The sequence below is a fragment of the Sceloporus occidentalis genome, unplaced genomic scaffold, assembly GCF_023333645.1.
Source record: "Sceloporus occidentalis isolate IW3139 unplaced genomic scaffold, rSceOcc1.0.p SCAF_3, whole genome shotgun sequence".
Taxonomy (NCBI): domain Eukaryota; kingdom Metazoa; phylum Chordata; class Lepidosauria; order Squamata; family Phrynosomatidae; genus Sceloporus; species Sceloporus occidentalis.
The window spans coordinates 125916367-125933891 of NW_028316983.1; the positions used below are offsets into that span (position 1 = coordinate 125916367).

The window sequence follows — 17525 nt, forward strand, 5'->3', positions numbered from 1 at the left end:
TAGTGGAATATAAACTGCACCTTGGATTGCCTTTAGCAAAATGTTTATACACTTTCCCTGTGCCCAACCCCCCTACTATTCTTTGTGTTAATGAAGTGTTCCTTTTTGATACAAAATTCATTTCTGTTTGAAGAATATTCCATTTTTCTTTGCTTTTAAACATTTTATTTCACTTACTTCAGCTCTTTCTATACTAGTTTAACCCCTATGAGTTATTTGTTTGGCCCAGTGCATGGGAAAGGCCTAAGGAAGGGGCTGTACATGGTGGTTAAGGGAGAGCAGCTGCAGTGGCCAGGGCTAAGGATTAGGCCCTTTTCACCTTTATTGGTACTTCAGCTATGTGTTTAGGAGGGAATAAGAGGGTAAATTCTTTGCCACATAATTTTTACATGGCATATCTTTCTATTTTGTTTTTATTTTGAGTTTTAAGGCTGCACTCAAATGTTGCAGTAATACTGAGCAGCTCATGCAGAAGGGTCCTGCTACAATGGCACCTCGCTGTATGCACTAAACATTTGGGACGGGGCCTATACATCAGATTTAACATACAATTTCTTGCAATGTTGCTAAATATAAATATTGAGATTTAAAGTGCTATTTTGTTTACAAAACTGAATTATAGTTGGCTCCATAGAATCTAGAAAGACGTACACTAGGGATCTGGTATCATTGCTTTTCTTGTCTGTTCCATAAAGACCAGAAAATCATTTGTTTGAGGTTTTAGTGAGAAACATTTTAATAAGAAAAGAAATCCATAGGTCTTTCATAACTGGTATATTTTAAATCAAAGGGGAAAACAAAAGTATATCTCCCATTTCAAAATCATCCAACTGAGGCACTTGAACTTCCAAATGTGTTAAATATCTGCTTAGCACCTAAGAAATGAACTTATCTACATCTTAGAGTGGAAGACATCAAACATTAATTGCTTCCAGTATAGAATGATGTTATACACCAACCATGTCAGACATATGAACATTCTCTGAAATGGTTAATGGATTTTTGGGAGCACATTTGGGGATCTGGCTTAATTGGTGAATTTGACCACAAGGATGGAAACACTTCTAGGGAAAGTTAATACAACACTCTGGCAAAAGAACTGTCAAGACTCCCCTTTATTTGGCAATAAAGAGAAATGGGGGGTAGGGGAAAAGGACAAAGGTGCTCACCTACATTAGTTCAGGAAATTAGTTTTTCCTTCAAGCTTTGAAAATTTGCTTTATTTCAGCTTTATGTCTTAGCAATTAATCTTGCATCACATACAAACATAACTTGCAACCATTTATTAGAATGAAAGAGCTGTCAGGTACACAGTGGGCCCCTGTTATCTGCAGGCTTGCCATCCATAGATTTAAGCATCCACAGACAGCAAGCCCCTGTTGTCCCCAGTGGAGGTGCATGCACATGGCTGTGCCCGCATTAGAAACAACGGGACTTCAGGTAAGCTCCCATTGTTTGGGGACAATGAGAGCTTACCTGAAGTCCCATTGTCCCTAATGGTGGTGTGGCCATGTGCACACACCACCATTCGCGACAACAAGACTTAAGGTCTTGCAGTTTTTGATATCTGTGAGGGGGTCCAGAATGGACTGTACTAGAATTCCAAGCTTCCTCTATGTATGCACTAAAAAAGGTATAGTGTGAGGTCATTCATTAGGCCCCTTGATAAGTAAATTGGTTGTTAATCAAAGGATATTTGGGACTTATTAGTGACCTTGATATGGTAGGCTAAAGTTGTCTTTGTTTTTCTGTTTACTTTTACTCCTCTTCTGTTCATCATTAGACTACAGAGAGAAGATATATCATGGAGTACTAACCATGGAGTACTCAAAACACTTGTGCATTTCTGTGTAACAACATGCATATTTGTTAGTTTAATCAATTAGGAAAAGAGCTAGTGGTCCCCAAACTGTGCTCCTTAAGGGGTTTTTGGACTTCAGCTCCCAGAATTCCTGACTTCTGAACGACATGGCTAAGGCTTCTGGGAGCTAAAGCCCAAAATCTCTTAAAGGGCACAGTTTGGGGATTACTGAGATAGAGGGTATAGAAAAATGGGATTGCTATAGATGTGTGGTTTCTAGCCCTCAGATTCTTAATAGTGCCAGACTAATAGTGCAGAATCATGTTCTGCTTACTGTAGGGTAATTTAAGTTTCCTAAGGCTTCAGCCTTTGTAAAGGAAACAAAAATATTTAAATATCAAAAATGTCAAAGACAAGCCTGTTGGGTTCTAGCTTTAAATCAGCAGAATAGCAGAATTGTGCTCTTGTCTAACTATACTTTCCTAAGAACTGAGACTGACTCCAAAAACAACAAGCAGAAGTAGCTGGAAATTCAAACAAAAGTTTACTAGTGGCTTTAATCTATATGCAGTTGCCCCTCCGTTTTTGCAGAGTTCAAATCCGTCTAGTGATTGGAGAAACCCATGTTTTTCTTCTCGTTCATTGAGAATTTGAGGAGAATTTCTTTAAAAAATATTCGTTCCACAAAACCCCCTTTCAAAAGGTGATTTCTTCTCTCCCTTCCAGCAGCTAGTGAAATATTTTTCACAGATTTCTGGGATGACAATAAAAGAAGTTGAATAATTACGCTAATTACTTTGCATTTCAAACTCAATTGCCATGTTAAAAGAAAGTTTGGCAGATGTTTAAAGAACATTCCTATGCTTAAAAAAACCTGAAGGCACACACACAAAAGGGGGAAAAAAGCCCAGTCTCAACAAATAAACTGTGAAGCCCCAATAAGAAATGCTAGAGTTGAGGAGACTCTCAAGGACCATCCAGTCCAAGCCCCTTCTGCTATGAAGGAATATATGGGATCCAACTCTGCACCTCTCCCATGCTCATGCCAAGGTCATGCAATAATAATAATAATAATAATAATAATAATAATAATTGGCAAGGAGAGTGCAGAATATCCATGAGTGAGAGAGTGTGACTTACCCAATGTCACCCTGTGGATTTACATGGCTGAGCTGGGATCAGGACTCTAGCCTCCCAGTTCACCATAGAAATTCACTGGCTGACCTTGGGCAAGTCACATGCTCTCAGCTTCAACTCCAACTCCTAGGTATTCCTTCATGGTAGAAGGGGGGGGGGGTTGGATGACCTCTTGAAATCCCTTCGAATGCTAGGTTTTATCCATCATGGCAGAATTCCTGCCATTGCACCCCACCCTGCCCCTTCTTCTCTTTTGTGAGGGTCACACTCTCTCAGCCTCAGAGGCAGGACATGACCAAATCTGCACTTCTCCCATGGTGATGCTAAGGTCATGCAATAATAATAATAATTGGCAAGGAGAGTGCACATTCTCTCAGCCTCAGAGGCAGGGCATGACAAACCTCTCTCCAGCTCTCTCAAGGTGATGCTAAGGCAAACCTACTTTTATTTTGCATTTTAACCCTGGTGGCGCAGTGGTTAAATGCCTGTACTGCAGCCATTCATTCGAAACCACAAGGTTACGAGTTCAAGACCAGCAAAAGGGCCCAAGCTCGACTCAGGCTTGCATCCTTCTGAGGTCGCTAAAATGAGTACCCAGACTGTTGGGGGCAAATTAGCTTACTTGCTAATTAGCTTACTTGCTGTTCACCACTATGATCTTTGGAATAGCGGTATATAAATAAAACAAATTATTATTATTATTATTATTATTATTATTGTCTGTCTAGCCACAGGATTGGGAGGAAGATTGCTGAGAGGTAACAATAATAATGCACTTTAAACACTGAAGTGGGTTACAAAAGTGTTTAGCACAAAACTGAATCAAGGTATATCGCATAAGGCATATTTCATAAGGCATGAGGAAAGCTATCAAGGAATGCTTAATGGGTAAAAGATTCCACAATCCATCTTTCTCGGCTGAGAGTCCCTGTAATGGCAGTTAATGAAGCAGCCTCTGGCTGACTGGACACCAAAAGCCTGAGATGTGGAAAGGTTTGGCAACTGCAAAAATGGAGAAGCCTATGTGGATTTCACTACTGTTCTTCCATCAGGCCATGATATTAATCACAAGCAGGAGAGGCCCAAGATATTTTTGTTGCCTGAACCCATCAAGCAGGTGGTTCCCTTGCCAAGTCAAGATGCAGAGAGTCAGTAAACAACAAACTGACTAACATTTTGCCATCTTCTTCTGACACCCCAGATCTGCTGACAAAGCTGGCCATTCAACATCTGATGCATGGTAGAATCACAGTCTTCTCTATATTCCATTCTATATAGAATCATAGAATAATAGAATTGGAAGAGACGGCAAGGGCCATCCAATCCAACCCAATGCCATGCAGGAAATCCAAATCAAAGATTCCTCCAACAGATGGCCATCCAGCCTCTGTTTAAAGACCTCCAAAGAAGGAGACTCCACTACACTCCGAGGGAATGTGTTCCACTGTCAGGAATTTCTTCCTAATGTTGAGGTGGAATCTCTTTTGCTGGAGCTTGCATCCGTTGTTCCGGGTCCTAGTCACTGGAGCAGCAGAAAGCAAGCTTGCTCCCTCCTCAATATGAAATCCCTTCAAATATTTAAACAGGGCTATCATATCACCTCTTAACTTTCTCTTCTCCAGGCTAAACATCCCCAGCTCCCTAAGTCATTCCTCATAGGACATGGTTTCCAGACCCTTCACCATTTTGGTCGCCTTCCTTTGGACATGCTCCAGTTTCTCAACATCCTTTTTAAATTGTGGTGCCCAGAACTGGAGACAATATTCCAGGTGAGGCCTGACCAGAGCAGAATAGAGTGGCACTTCCCTTGATCTAGACACTATACTTGCATTGGCCTTTTTAGCTGCTGCACTGCACTGTTGACTCATGTTCAATTTGTGTTCTGCTTGGACTCCCAGATCCCTTTCACATGTAGTTTCATTCAGCCAGGTGTTGCCCATCCTAAATCTGTGCATTTCATTTTTCCGCCCTCAGTGCAGTACCTTACATTTCTCCATGTTGAATTTCATTTTGTTAGCTTTGGCCCAGCTTTCTAGTCTATTCAGGTCATCTTGAAATTTGATCCTGTCCTCCCCCTAGTTTGGTGTCATCTGCAAATTTGATAAGTATGCTCCCAATTTTGTCCTCCAAATCATTGCTAAAGATGTTGAATAGCACTGGCCCCAGGACAGAGCCCTGTGGGACCCCATTGGGCACTTCTCTCCAGGATGAAAAGGAGCCATTGTCAAACACCCTTTGGCTTCGGTCAGTCAACCAATTACAAATCCATGTAAGAGTTACCTTGTCTAGCCCACATTTTACAAGCTTGTTTACAAGAATGTCATGGGGAACTTTGTCAAAGGCCTTACTGAAATCAAGCTATACTATATCCAAACATATATGACTTTGCAGGAAGAAGAAAAGAAAAGGCCAAGTTGAAAGTGTACCTGGGAAGGAGTCCAGTGGCAGATGTGCACTGGTGTGGTGGCCAGTGCAAATGAGGATTGCATCAAAGAGAGACGATTCTTGCTTCCCATTAGTTTCTGTGACAACTTCCCACTGGCCAGTGCTAGAGAAGTCTGGGCACCTTGTTACACTGCACACAGCAGTCTGAGAACAAAAATGCAGCAAGAGAAGAAAACCAATGAGCAGAAGAACAAGGACTTGTTTCTGTAATCTTAGGTTTTATCTTCAAATTATATTAGACCTCTATAGCCCCCTAAACCAACCTATCTAGGCCTAAATCCAGTTGCTAGTCCCAGCTAGAGTAGATTCACTTAATCATGAGTGTTGATTTACCATTCAGTCATTGATTCCTTCATGCACACCACCAGTTTTGGGGCAAAACATGCTAAAGGCAACAGATCCTGTCTAATCTTGGAAGCTATGCAGGGTCAGCCCCAGTTTGTACTTGGAGGGGGGGACTGCCAGTGAATACCAGGTTCTGTAGGCTATATTTCAGAGGAAAAAACTGGCAGGGCCACCTCTGAGTATTACTTGCCTAAGAAAACCCCCTGAAAAATTCATGGGATCCCCATATGTTGACAAGTGACTTGAAGGCATGTGCGCACATGCATACACACAGACACCAATTGGGACTAGTAACTGGATTTGGGTTTAGAATTCAGTTGGACTGCTTTCAAGAAAAAATTGTAAGAATCAGAAGACAGATTATTTGTTCTTGAGCCATTTTTTCTGGAAGTCACATTAAAAAAAGAAAATTCTTGATTTAGTTCTAAGGATAAACTTGGATAAATTTGGTTTCAAGGGGAAGGTGAGTATTTTAATTATTATTCATAGGTATTTATTTCTTGTTTATTTCTTAATAGGTATTTTATTTTTAAAAAATTAGATCCCATCTTTTTTATTCTATTGGAAAAAGGGAAAGACTCACAAACTGAGCATGTATGTGCAAACTCAAAAGTACAGTACATTAAAACATATTTTAACAAATCTGTATATAAACACCTAATATTACAAGCCTCCTGGAAAGAATATTTGCTTACTTCTATGTATAAACACATGTTTATAGTCTACCGTTTCATTTAAAAATATTCTCAAAGTGAATGACCATAAAAATTGCAAGCAAGCAACAATCTGTCAATAATACAGCTGACAACAAAAAGGTTTATGCTATAACAAATGAGGTGGCCTGAAAAATGCACAAAAATGATAAAAATGAGGTGGTCTTTAAGGTGCTAGAGAGTTGCTGTTCTTTCAAGTGTAATTTCACGTCCAGTAGAATTAAATAATTTCAGCTTGACAAAAAAATGCCTGATGGAAATAGTCTAAAGAAGAAGCAGGAGAATTCCACCCCCCTCCAAAGTTCTGTAATAGAGCTGTAAGAAGCCACATATAGGCTACTTTGGGGGAGGTTCACTGAGATGAGGCACCCAGGTTATTATATTGATTGGGGGGGGGGGGACTACTCAAAAGGAGGAAAATAACACCTCTAGTTTTTAGCCAAGATACTATTGTACAGTATAGGCCGAACCATGACTATATGCAGAAAAGTCACCAATTTGATACTGAACATGCATGATTATGATCTTATATTGTCAGGACCTCTTTTGTCCAGGAATTACTTTTTACATACTAAAAGCATCCTTACATAAACGCTTGTGCGTGGACACAGGTGTGCGCACACAAACAAACACACACTTTTCTTACTTTGAAGCGGATGTACTTCAGAAGGTCAAAGTGCTTAGCATACATCCGGAAATAGTCTAGGATCTTAGAGTTGTGCATGTAGTTGGGATAGTCATCAGGGATGGGGAAGTCACTGAAGCACATCATCTCCTTGGAAGTGTTGATGATCACAGACTTGTAAATGCTAGCTCGGCCTTCCTCAGGAATATCCTACAAGGAATATAAGTACAGAGGCAGTCAGGGCTCAATTGATAGGAATCTGGAATCCCATAAATCTATTTATTTTGAATTTTTTCTTGCATACCCTGCAAGTTAAACAATAGAATGACAAATGATACCTACAGGTTCTTTTCAAATTGGCATTCTTTGTGAGATTCTCCAAAAAGTGGTGTTGCTTTCCACATCACATACTATCTTAATCTGTCAAGTTTATCACTGCTAAGTTTTTTACCTTGTTAAATCAACACTTTACCACAATTAGCCTCGCTAGATATTGTGCATGACACCTCTTCCCAGCCAGTATCCACACCCTCTCATTCAAACTTTAAAAATCAAGATCCAGATTTTAAATACTTTTACTGCAGGGTAAATATTTGCTAGCACAATTACATTGGTGGATTCCACAATTGTGTAATAGACAGCACAAGTGTTTTCTTTCTGGTTGTCTGGCAATGAACAACAGAAAGACATACAAGAAATATCTACCAAAACTTATGTTCGGAACTCTCAATCAATAAAGGGAAAATCAGAGAATATATGGCTAAGCATAATATCAGAAGCTTTACAGAAGAACAGCAACAATTTTTGAACCTACCAATAACAACAGCCGAAGCATTGGAAGCAATTAAACATTGCAAAGGAGGAAAGGCACCAGGTAATGATGGCCTAACAGCGTTATTTTGCAAAATGTTTAGTGAAGAACTGGCAAATATACTTCAATCAGTAATGAATGAGGCTCTGGAAAGAAACATCCCTGATTCAAATTCAAATTATTTTGAAACCACAAAAAGACAAAGACACACAAGATCCAGGAAATTACAGGCCAATATCGCTTCTCAATAATGACTAGAAAATTTTTACAATTATTTTAACCAATCGGTTAAAAAATGTTTAGATAATTGGATCAAGGAGGAACAAAGGGTTTTTTTGTTGTTGTTATTGTTTTGTGAAATTGCCACATGAGGGAAAATTCAAGGATTATAATTGATATTTTAGAATATTATGAACAGCATAGTGTCAAAAAAAGTTTTTTGGGGGGGTTGGATTTTGAAAAGGCCTTTGATTCAGTTAATTGGGACACATTATTGGAGTTATTAAAAAAATCAAGGTAGGGAAAAAATTTATCAATTGGCTGGGAAAGATCTATAATAACCAAAAAGCTCAAATAAGAATTAACAGAGAAAGAACTAGATTAATAAAGGTCCAGAGAGGCACACAGCAAGGCTGCCCTCTCTCGCCACTCTTATTTTTTTAACCATGGAACTATTAATAAAAGATATAAAATAAAATGATGGTGTAAGAGGGGCCAAGATTAAGAAACATAATTATAAGATCAGAGCCTTTGTTGATGATGGAATAATCATTATGGAAGATCCATGTGAGACTTGAGTATTCTAACACAAACATCAACAATAGCTATTGTAAAACAAAAATTTATTGTAGAGAAAGTAGAAATACACTGGATCACGTTTTTGCTGAATCTGAAGAACTCCAAAGAGAAACCTCACTTTAAAACCCCGGCCCCCACCTTTTTTTCCTGTTCAGCCCAGATAGTTCCTCCCAACTCACCCCCTTTCACCACAGAGGAGGGAATTCTACATCAAAGCAGTCCTAACAAAAACACCATTTGGTTCATAGTCTCTTCTGCCTTCAGAGATCTATGGATACCGGAATAGAGGGTATCTGTTAACCATCACCCCGTCATAAAACTGCCTGACTGGCGCGAATTGATTGCTGCTCTCAGCTAACAGTTCTGGATACATGATCATCCTGAGCATAGCCCATGGTGGCAGCAACTCTTTCCCAGAATGCCTTTCCCTGAGAAGTTTAGATACAGGTGTTGTTGACCTAAGATCCATCATGTCTATCTATCTATATATCTATCTACCCATGTACCTATATAACTATATATGTGTGAGAGCTTACCCACTGGCCTTCCCTTCTGCAACCTCCCTCGTGTCTAGAAGCTATCCCTAATTATCTCACTACTTATATGTTACCCATGCTGCTCCATATATATTTTGGTATAAATGATAACCCTTAATGACCCCTAGATGAACTCTAATAGCCTGTCCACCATTGCCAGCAAGACATGAGGACATGTACATACACCCCTGAGGGGCACCCACATCATCATATCTAGAGAGTCGCATGAGAGGATTATCATATGATCAGGAAGAGCAAATGTTTGCCTTGCCTGAGGCTCTTGCCCCCTCCCCAGGTCTGTTGTCCGAGCAGCTTAAGACCACTAAGACAATCAGACAGGGACATCCAGGTGAAAAGCAAGTAATTCAACACCTTTGTTCTCACCATCAAGCACCTTTGCCAGAAGCAAGATTTTGCCTATAAATACTCCCAGATTTGCTTGTTCACTGGGCCAGTCTGGATTTCAGGGGGAAGCTCTGTCCCCTTGAACCCTGGCTCCTGGCCAGTCATTCCATGGCTGAGCCTCATGCCATCCTCATCATATTCCATTTGGATTCCTGGAGGGAGTCTACATTCTGGTATGTATCACCCCAGTGATGCCTAAAATCCTATTCCATGCTAACCTATGTTTTTCCTGAGCCTTGTATGTGTGTGTGTATGCTAGTGAATCGTATGTGTTTTTCCCCTTATAAATAAATTGGTTATTAATTCTAGAAGTCTGTCTCAGCTCCATTTATTGGGATACCCTGGTCTACTCCGTATACATATCGGGAGACGATCTCGGTGGGCTCTTGTAGCCAGCCCCCCTCTTGCAATATTTGGACTAATAACAACATAATAAAATTCCCCTACGGACCCTTGGCTACATATACAATCCTCATGGCAGAATACACCCTGAATGAAGGAGGATTCTGACAATCTAATGGGAAATATAGAAAAAAATGGAAATATTAGATTGATTTGATTTAATAACAGGATGTAGACTCAATAAGAATAAATCAGTTATACTCACAAAAATATGATAAAGGGAGAAGAAAAACAAGTGGAAGAGAAATCAGGTATAAAAGTGGGCAAAAAAGTTTAATATTTGGGAATTCAGATTATAAAAAAACCTGGAGGATTATTTGAAAACAATTATAAATGTTTATGGAGTAAAACAAAGAAAGATCTGATTAATTGGAATAAATTACACCTACCCCGAATGGGGAGAATATCCACATAAAAATGATCATATTACCAAAGTTCCTCTTTTTATTTCAAATGATACCAATCATAATTTCTGACAAGGTGTTTAAGGAGTGGAATAAAGATTTGTCACAGTTTATTCGGAGAGGGAAGAAACTATGAATCAAATTAAAATTGTTACAAGATTCATACGAAAGAGGTGGATTAAGCTTTCCAAATTTAAAATTATATTTTGAGGCATGTTGTTTTTATGGATTAAGGAATGGGTAGTGTTAAAAAATGACAAATTGTTGGAGCTAGAGGGAGATGGAATAAGATATGGGTGGCATGCCTATTTGGTTTATGGGAAGGACAAAGTAAACTATTTTGAAATCATTGTATAAGGAGAGCTTTGATTAGAGTGTGGAATAAATAGAAAAGAAGGGTAATACCAAAATTGGAAGGATGGATATCCCCATATGAGGCACTTTATAGAAAAGAAATGAAATCTGCGGACTTAGAAATCCACAGAGGGGCGATCGCTATTAACCTTAATGGGGCGCGCACCCTGCATGCACATGCCCCATTCAAGCCTATGGCGCTTGAATATGCACAAGATTTCAAACTCAAGGGGGGGTCTGGAATTGATCCCCCGCAAGTTCAAAGAGGCGACTGTAGTTTGATTGTAAATTGGATTGTTCGTGTTAAAAATACAAACTTTAAAAAATGCAGGAAAAAAATCAACATTTTCCAACAGACTTACTTTGAACCTCCAGAGTCCTCCAATATCATCACTGCTGTCAAAGCACACAGGTTCCAGGCCTTCATCCAAACAACATTTGATGCTACAAAGTCCACTGGAGCCAGCTCCTATAACTGCCACTCTCTTCTTTGCCATGGTCTGTTTTCCAAGATGAAGAACATTAATGTTAGACTTTCAAATTTCTTTCCACTAAATTTCTATCATAGCACCTTCAATTTTTCATTCAATCATATTTAAAATTAACGATGGATGTACTTCAATTAGAAGTTACCAAATCTGAATTTCCTAAACCCAAGCCCAAACCGAAACATTAGACATTGAAATCAGTAATTTCCAGATATCTGCAATGCTGGGAGGAGAAGGGAGAAATGTACAAAAAATATGGGCAATGAAAAAGTTGTTGGCGTATGTAGCCTCATGGAATCTAACATATACACCTGCAGAGTATTGGCACGTGTGCAGAAACACCAGCGGAAGGTCTCTGTGTGAAGTTCAGCTCCAAGCTGCAAAGGAAAAATCCTCCCACGCAGGCTGCTCCTTCTCTCGGAGAATGAATTGCTGGACAGCCGGTTTCTCTCAAAGAGGGCTTTTAATCTTGGAACTCAGAGCATTTACGAAACTATACAGACTAGCAAACTACTCCAACTACCAACCACAACCAACAACCACATGGAGAATTCATCCCTCTCCCTTATATAGGTTTTCCCTCATCTATCTTGAGCCCTTCCCACTTCTGGGATGTCACTCTGTTTCCCGTCATGTGACAGCTATGACTTTGCACAATTAAAGCCTGCTGGTTTCACCTCCTGTGCCTGTTTTATCATCTTCCTATGACTCAGAGATCTTCAAATACTGACTCATGATGGCTGCACTTGAACTATAGTGACTCTGTCACCTTTGTCCTAGTTCCCCCAGTGGCCATATCCATGGCATTTCCAGGACCAGAGTGCTTAACGGTAATTCTGGAGGTTATCATACTGGGGAAAAGACAGGAGCTTCGTGTGATGCTTCTGTCAATATTGCACAGATTTTCCATGAATTAAAAGCGGCACTACAGTTCCTCTTTATTCACAGGATAATAGCAGGATATTTGCGACGTCGCATGATAATCTTTGCCAAATCATGCAATGCTCCCATCTTTTTTCCCAGTTTGATAAACTCCTAAGTAACATCTCATGACCTGACCTACCATAACCTGATATAAACATCATTCAGCTATACTCTGGTCATTTGCAGACTAGTTCACTTTCTCCCTCACAGATATGGCTGGTAACTGTTTTGTATTCATGATCACTACTTAGGGAGAAACAGACCTTCTGAAGGGGTGACTTGAAGCCACCTGAGAGAGCCAGGTTATGGCCTTGGCAGCCACACACCATGGCACCAATCTGGCTTTTTGCTGGCCCCAAAAGAAGTGGCAAAATGCCACTTCTTTTTGACCCAGCAAAAAGCCGGCTTTTCCTTCCCCCCTGCGGCTTTACAGCACTCCTTCAGTCTGAAGCTTAGCAACAAGAACAGAAGAACAGGGGTAATTAAATAAATGATTTTTAAACCATCCACTTACATTTCCAGGTGTGTGTGTGTGTGAGAGAGAGAGAGAGAGAGAGAGAGAGAGAGAGAGAGAGACTCTGGAACTGGGCTATTTGGCCGCAAAAGTAGATGGGGCAGTTAGTAAAGTCTTCCCATTGGTAAGCAAAGGGCATTTAAGACACACCTGAAGTCTGCCCACTGACCACCCAATATCAGCATTACTGTGAAATTGAATTATATACTGCAAATGGCAGCACAACAGTCACAGGAAGGTAAGTATTTAGTGGAATTTTTGCATTAACGAAAGGAAATGCTTTCCAAACAGCTAGAGGATAACAGAAGAGGGTTGATGTCATGTGATAAACCCCAGCCAAATAAGTGATTGTCCTGCTCCAATTGCAATTTATACTGTCATGTGATAAAGTCCTTAGTTAAGTCCTTAGGTAAGTATAAGCTGGTACAGAATTCTGCCATGGTATACAGCTTGAAAAATGTACACAAAAATATGGACAAACATTTCTGTAGAGTAATCTGCTGGATAGCTGCCCATGTCAACTATAAGGGTTGATTTTAGGCCAGAAGCACAAACACAGAGAAAGTGCAAGATCATTGTGTATTGCAACCTTGTTCAGAGGTTATTTTCAAAAGAAATTAAACTTTAGTGAACTTTGCATTAAAGTAGAGATATTTGTTTTTAATTTTTTTTCAAGGTGGGACTTATTGTTTTAGAGTACTGCTGCCCTAAGGGGTGATATCTGAGCCACTAGCTGTTGCTCTTCGTTGTGTTTCAAAGAAAAGAAGAAAAAATGAATTGTAGCCAATGGGCACAGATATGATACTGGCCTCTGGCACACTGGGGGCGGGGGGGATTACCAGTCCTCCACAACAGATAGCCTGAGAAGCACAGGCTTGGAGTGCTCTATTGGCACATTAGAGATTCAGGTTCAAGTCTTCATTGAGCACTGGGTGCCCTCCTTTTTCCACCTGATCTATGGCACAGATTGGTGGGAGAATGAAGTGGGCAAGGAAAGGAAGAAGATCATTTATGCCGCCTTCAACTTGCTGAAGGAAAGGCGAGATATAAATTTAAATATTTTTGTTAATCTTATGACAGTCCTAGTAATTCAATTTTGACAATTTGCAGAGTCCTTTTTAAAAGGGAGATATCTTTCTCAATTATATTTTGTGTTTCAGCTTTACCAATCCTTGTTCGGTTTCATTCTAGCTTCAACAATTCAAATTTTACCAATAAAAGTTGAATGATATATCTTCCTTTTTAACAAAAGTGATTAAAGGTTTCCATGCATTCTTTATCTTCTCCCAATTGAGTCCTTTAACATAACAGGTGAATTTATCCATTTCCATAAAGTCCAATAGTTTCATCAACCATTCTTTCCAAGTGGGCAATTCAGCTCCCTTCCACTGAGAAGCATAAACCATCTGGGTGGCAGAAATCATATAGAACAGGGGTAGGCAACCTTTTTGAGCCAGGGGGCCGGGTTGCTGTCCCTCAGGCAACTGGGGGGCCGAACTCAAAATGGCGCCCGGAGCAGTGCGGAAGCTGCGGCGGGGGCGGCAATCTGTGGCAGGACCCGGCTGGGGCCGGTCCCAAGGCCTTGTCGGGCCGTATCCGGCCCGTGGGCCGTAGCTTGCCGACCCCTGATATAGAACAACAATTTTCCAAATCTTTCCTCTGTTTTAGTATCTAAAATCTTACACAATAAAAATAATTTTGTATCAAACTTAACTTGCCAATTTAATATCTGTTGCATTTTCTTATGGATTTGTGTCCAGTATTTTTTAACACAATCACAATACCACCACATATGTATAAATGAGCCTGGGGCTTTCCCACATTTCCAGCAATCTGATTTTTGGTTCTTATAGATTCTAGCAAGTTTCAAGGGTGTCAAATACCATCTGTTTTGCATCTTATGATAATTTTCTTTTACATCAATATATACTGTATAAGAAAGCTGTCAAGACGGATCTCTTCTGGCAGGCCTTCCTGGAATACATCGCGGCCATGTAACGCTCCCCCCACAGTCATATACAAGTGAAGACTCTGCCCACCATTATTTTATTATTGTAGTATTGTTTTTAGATTTTTATTGTCTGTAATTTTAATGGATGGAATTGTTTAATCCTTTTTTAAGGGGGGGGGATTGTATATATTGCATTTTTAAAGGTTGTACGCCACTTTGATTGTGGAAACAAAAAGCGGGATATAAATTAAACTTTTATTATATTATTATTATTATTATTATTATTATTATTATTATTTAGTCTCTTACACCAAGTTCTTTCCCATTGCTCCAAAGGTAAAGTCTCATTTAGATCTTGAACCCATTTTATCATAGAAGGCTTAACATATTCTTCATGCATTTCCAATTTTAGAAAATAAATAAATAAAATATAGAGATTTTTCTAAGGTTTTCTGCAAAAATGATTTTATCAAATTCCTGGGCTATACCAATATTTTTTGTATCTTGTATAAATCTTTCCTTAAATTGACGATACAGAAACCAATTAAAGCAATAACCTTCTCTCTCCAAATCTTCCTGTGATTTTAAGCTCAACTTATTGGTTTCCTTATCATACGTTAATATTTCTTTATAAGTAACCAATTTTCCTGTTTTTATTTCATCATTTTTATGAAAAGCTTCATTTACAGAGACCCATAACGGTAGCTTCCGATAAATCATTGGTTTAAACTTTTACCAAGCTTTCATTAATGCTCTTCTTACAAAATGTTGTAGAAAAGCATTATTCGCTTTAACTTTACCAGAGAAAAGATATGCATGGACTCCGAATATTGCATCTGCCATGAGAAAGAAAGCATTGTAAATACATTTAATGCGCATGTGAAACATATTGAAAAAACGTAATGATAACACGGCAAGTGGGGAATGCATCGTTAAATATATTTGTATTAATGTTTATATCTTGGCATAATAAGGTCACAATGTTTCTCCTAGGAAGTCAGAGTTATTGTAGTCTTGTACTTTTTTAATGTCAATTTTATGTATATTATGTTTTGGTATTTGTTTACATATTGTATTGCATTGTTATTGTTTTTAATCTAATAAAAAATTAAAAATTAAAAGGGAGATATCAAACTGCAATTCATGTGCTATGAATAAATATTAATGTATAAGGAGTGCTATAATAAACAGTGAATAACTATTTCCCCATGATTCTTCCCTTCTGTATCACTTCGCTGTGTGGCTAGTATTTAGCATGATTATTCTGCCAGTTGAGGGAGAATAACTAGCGATGTGAAGTGGAGATGAGTGAACTACCATCTCTCTTCCATTATACCCAGTAATTTTTGATGTCATATCTGGTTGCCGTTACACTTTACAGCAGGGCCGGCTTGTCCATGTAGGCAAGCTAGGAAGCTGCCTAGGGCAGCAAAATTTAGGGACGGCATAGAGAGAGAGAGAGAGATGGTGGGAGGGGGCCAGGAGAAGGCGGGAGCGGGAGAGCAGGGTGCCTCTCTCTTTCTCTCTGTGTGTGGTGGAGGGAGTGCTGCTGTTATGGTGCCCCTTCGCCCTTCCTGAGGGACAGACTTTGCTGGTGCACTCCCGGGAAGACCCCGCGCCGCCTGTCTGTCACCTGGCCACGCGACTCAAAGAGAAAGAGGAGACCCAGTGCCCTGCCAGGTCTCATGGGAGCCTACAGTTGGAAGGATCCTCAGGGCAGGTGGGGGGACCCTGGTGATTTGGGAGAGGAGGTATCCTCTTAAGGTTCCTCTGAGTTTCTAGTTGCCTTCCCTTTCCCTTCCTTTTATTTCATTACTTCCCATTCCTTCCTTTCCTTCCCTTCCTTCCTCCTTCCCTTTTCCTTTCCCTTCCCTTTCCCTCTCCTCCCCTCCCCTTCCCTTCCTTTTCCCCTTTCCTACCCTTTTCTTCCCTTCCTTTCTCTTCCCTTCCTTTTCCTTCCCATCTGTTCTCATCCTTTCTATCCTTTCCCTTTCTTTCCCTTTCCTTCCTTCCTTTCCCCCTGCCCTTCCCTTTTCCCTTCCCTTTCTTTCCCTTCCCTTTCCCTTTCTCCTTTCCAGGCTACCCAGAAGGTGCTTCTTTGCCCTCTGATGCCTGTAGGGCACATCCCTGTGTATGAAGAGCAATATAAACTGTGCTAGGTTTATATGCTCCTAATAATAAATACATCAAATGGCACAACACGCACTGCTGTTATTTCACACCACGCAGTTTCTGAACTGTGAGTTCTTCATTACCTGTTGCAGGACACTCATGTTTTTAATCAAACACATTAGCTTTTCAATTAATAAGGGACAGGCTATTTCACTAGATAGTGAGTACGTCATGCCGCAGTCCTGAGTCTCGCCAAGTGGCCTTTAGTGTGTGAAGGGAGATGAGGCAAGCACACTCCTGTTTCCTTCCCTTCATGGATAGAAGGTGTGGGATCAGGTAGCATCTGCCTTTGGGTCTCACCTGCACCCTCTTGTTCAGCTTTTCTCAAACTTTTTTTATCCTGCAGGAACCCTTAAAATAATTTCCCATTTAATCTCCACTAAATGGGAAGATATAATTTCTGGCATAAGATTTCATGGAAACAGTTCACATCGTTAGATGCATGTAGTGAAGCTAATGGGGGCAGAGAGTGTGGGAAAAACAGAACTGCATAATGTGGAAGTGGTGACAAGTGCCTTAGAAGAGTTATAAAAGAGTAGTTAAAAGGACAAAAGTGGAGGACAGGTTTGACAAACAAGCTTAAATAAGGTAAATGTAGGTAAAATGGAATAAAATACCTACTACATTGGACTCATTTTGAGCGTGAGGCTGTGCTGAAAACTAATGTTTTAATATATTTTGCATGCCAAGAATCCTTCTA

The 17525-nt window shown here is 39.9% G+C and overlaps 1 protein-coding gene across 3 annotated transcripts in view; it reads right to left on the bottom strand.

Moving 5' to 3' along the window:
• LOC149316722 (flavin-containing monooxygenase 5-like) overlaps window positions 1–17525 on the bottom strand; it is a 39130-nt gene that overhangs the window by 8675 nt on the left and 12930 nt on the right. For all 3 annotated transcript variants that reach the window (XM_089516113.1, XM_089516111.1, XM_089516114.1), the window contains 3 exons: window positions 11139–11276; window positions 7088–7276; window positions 5365–5527 (listed from right to left, as the gene is read on the bottom strand). In XM_089516113.1, coding sequence (XP_089372239.1) covers window positions 5365–5527; window positions 7088–7276; window positions 11139–11273 — 487 coding nt within the window. In that variant the 5' untranslated portion in view covers window positions 11274–11276. The remainder of the gene's footprint in view (window positions 1–5364; window positions 5528–7087; window positions 7277–11138; window positions 11277–17525) is intronic.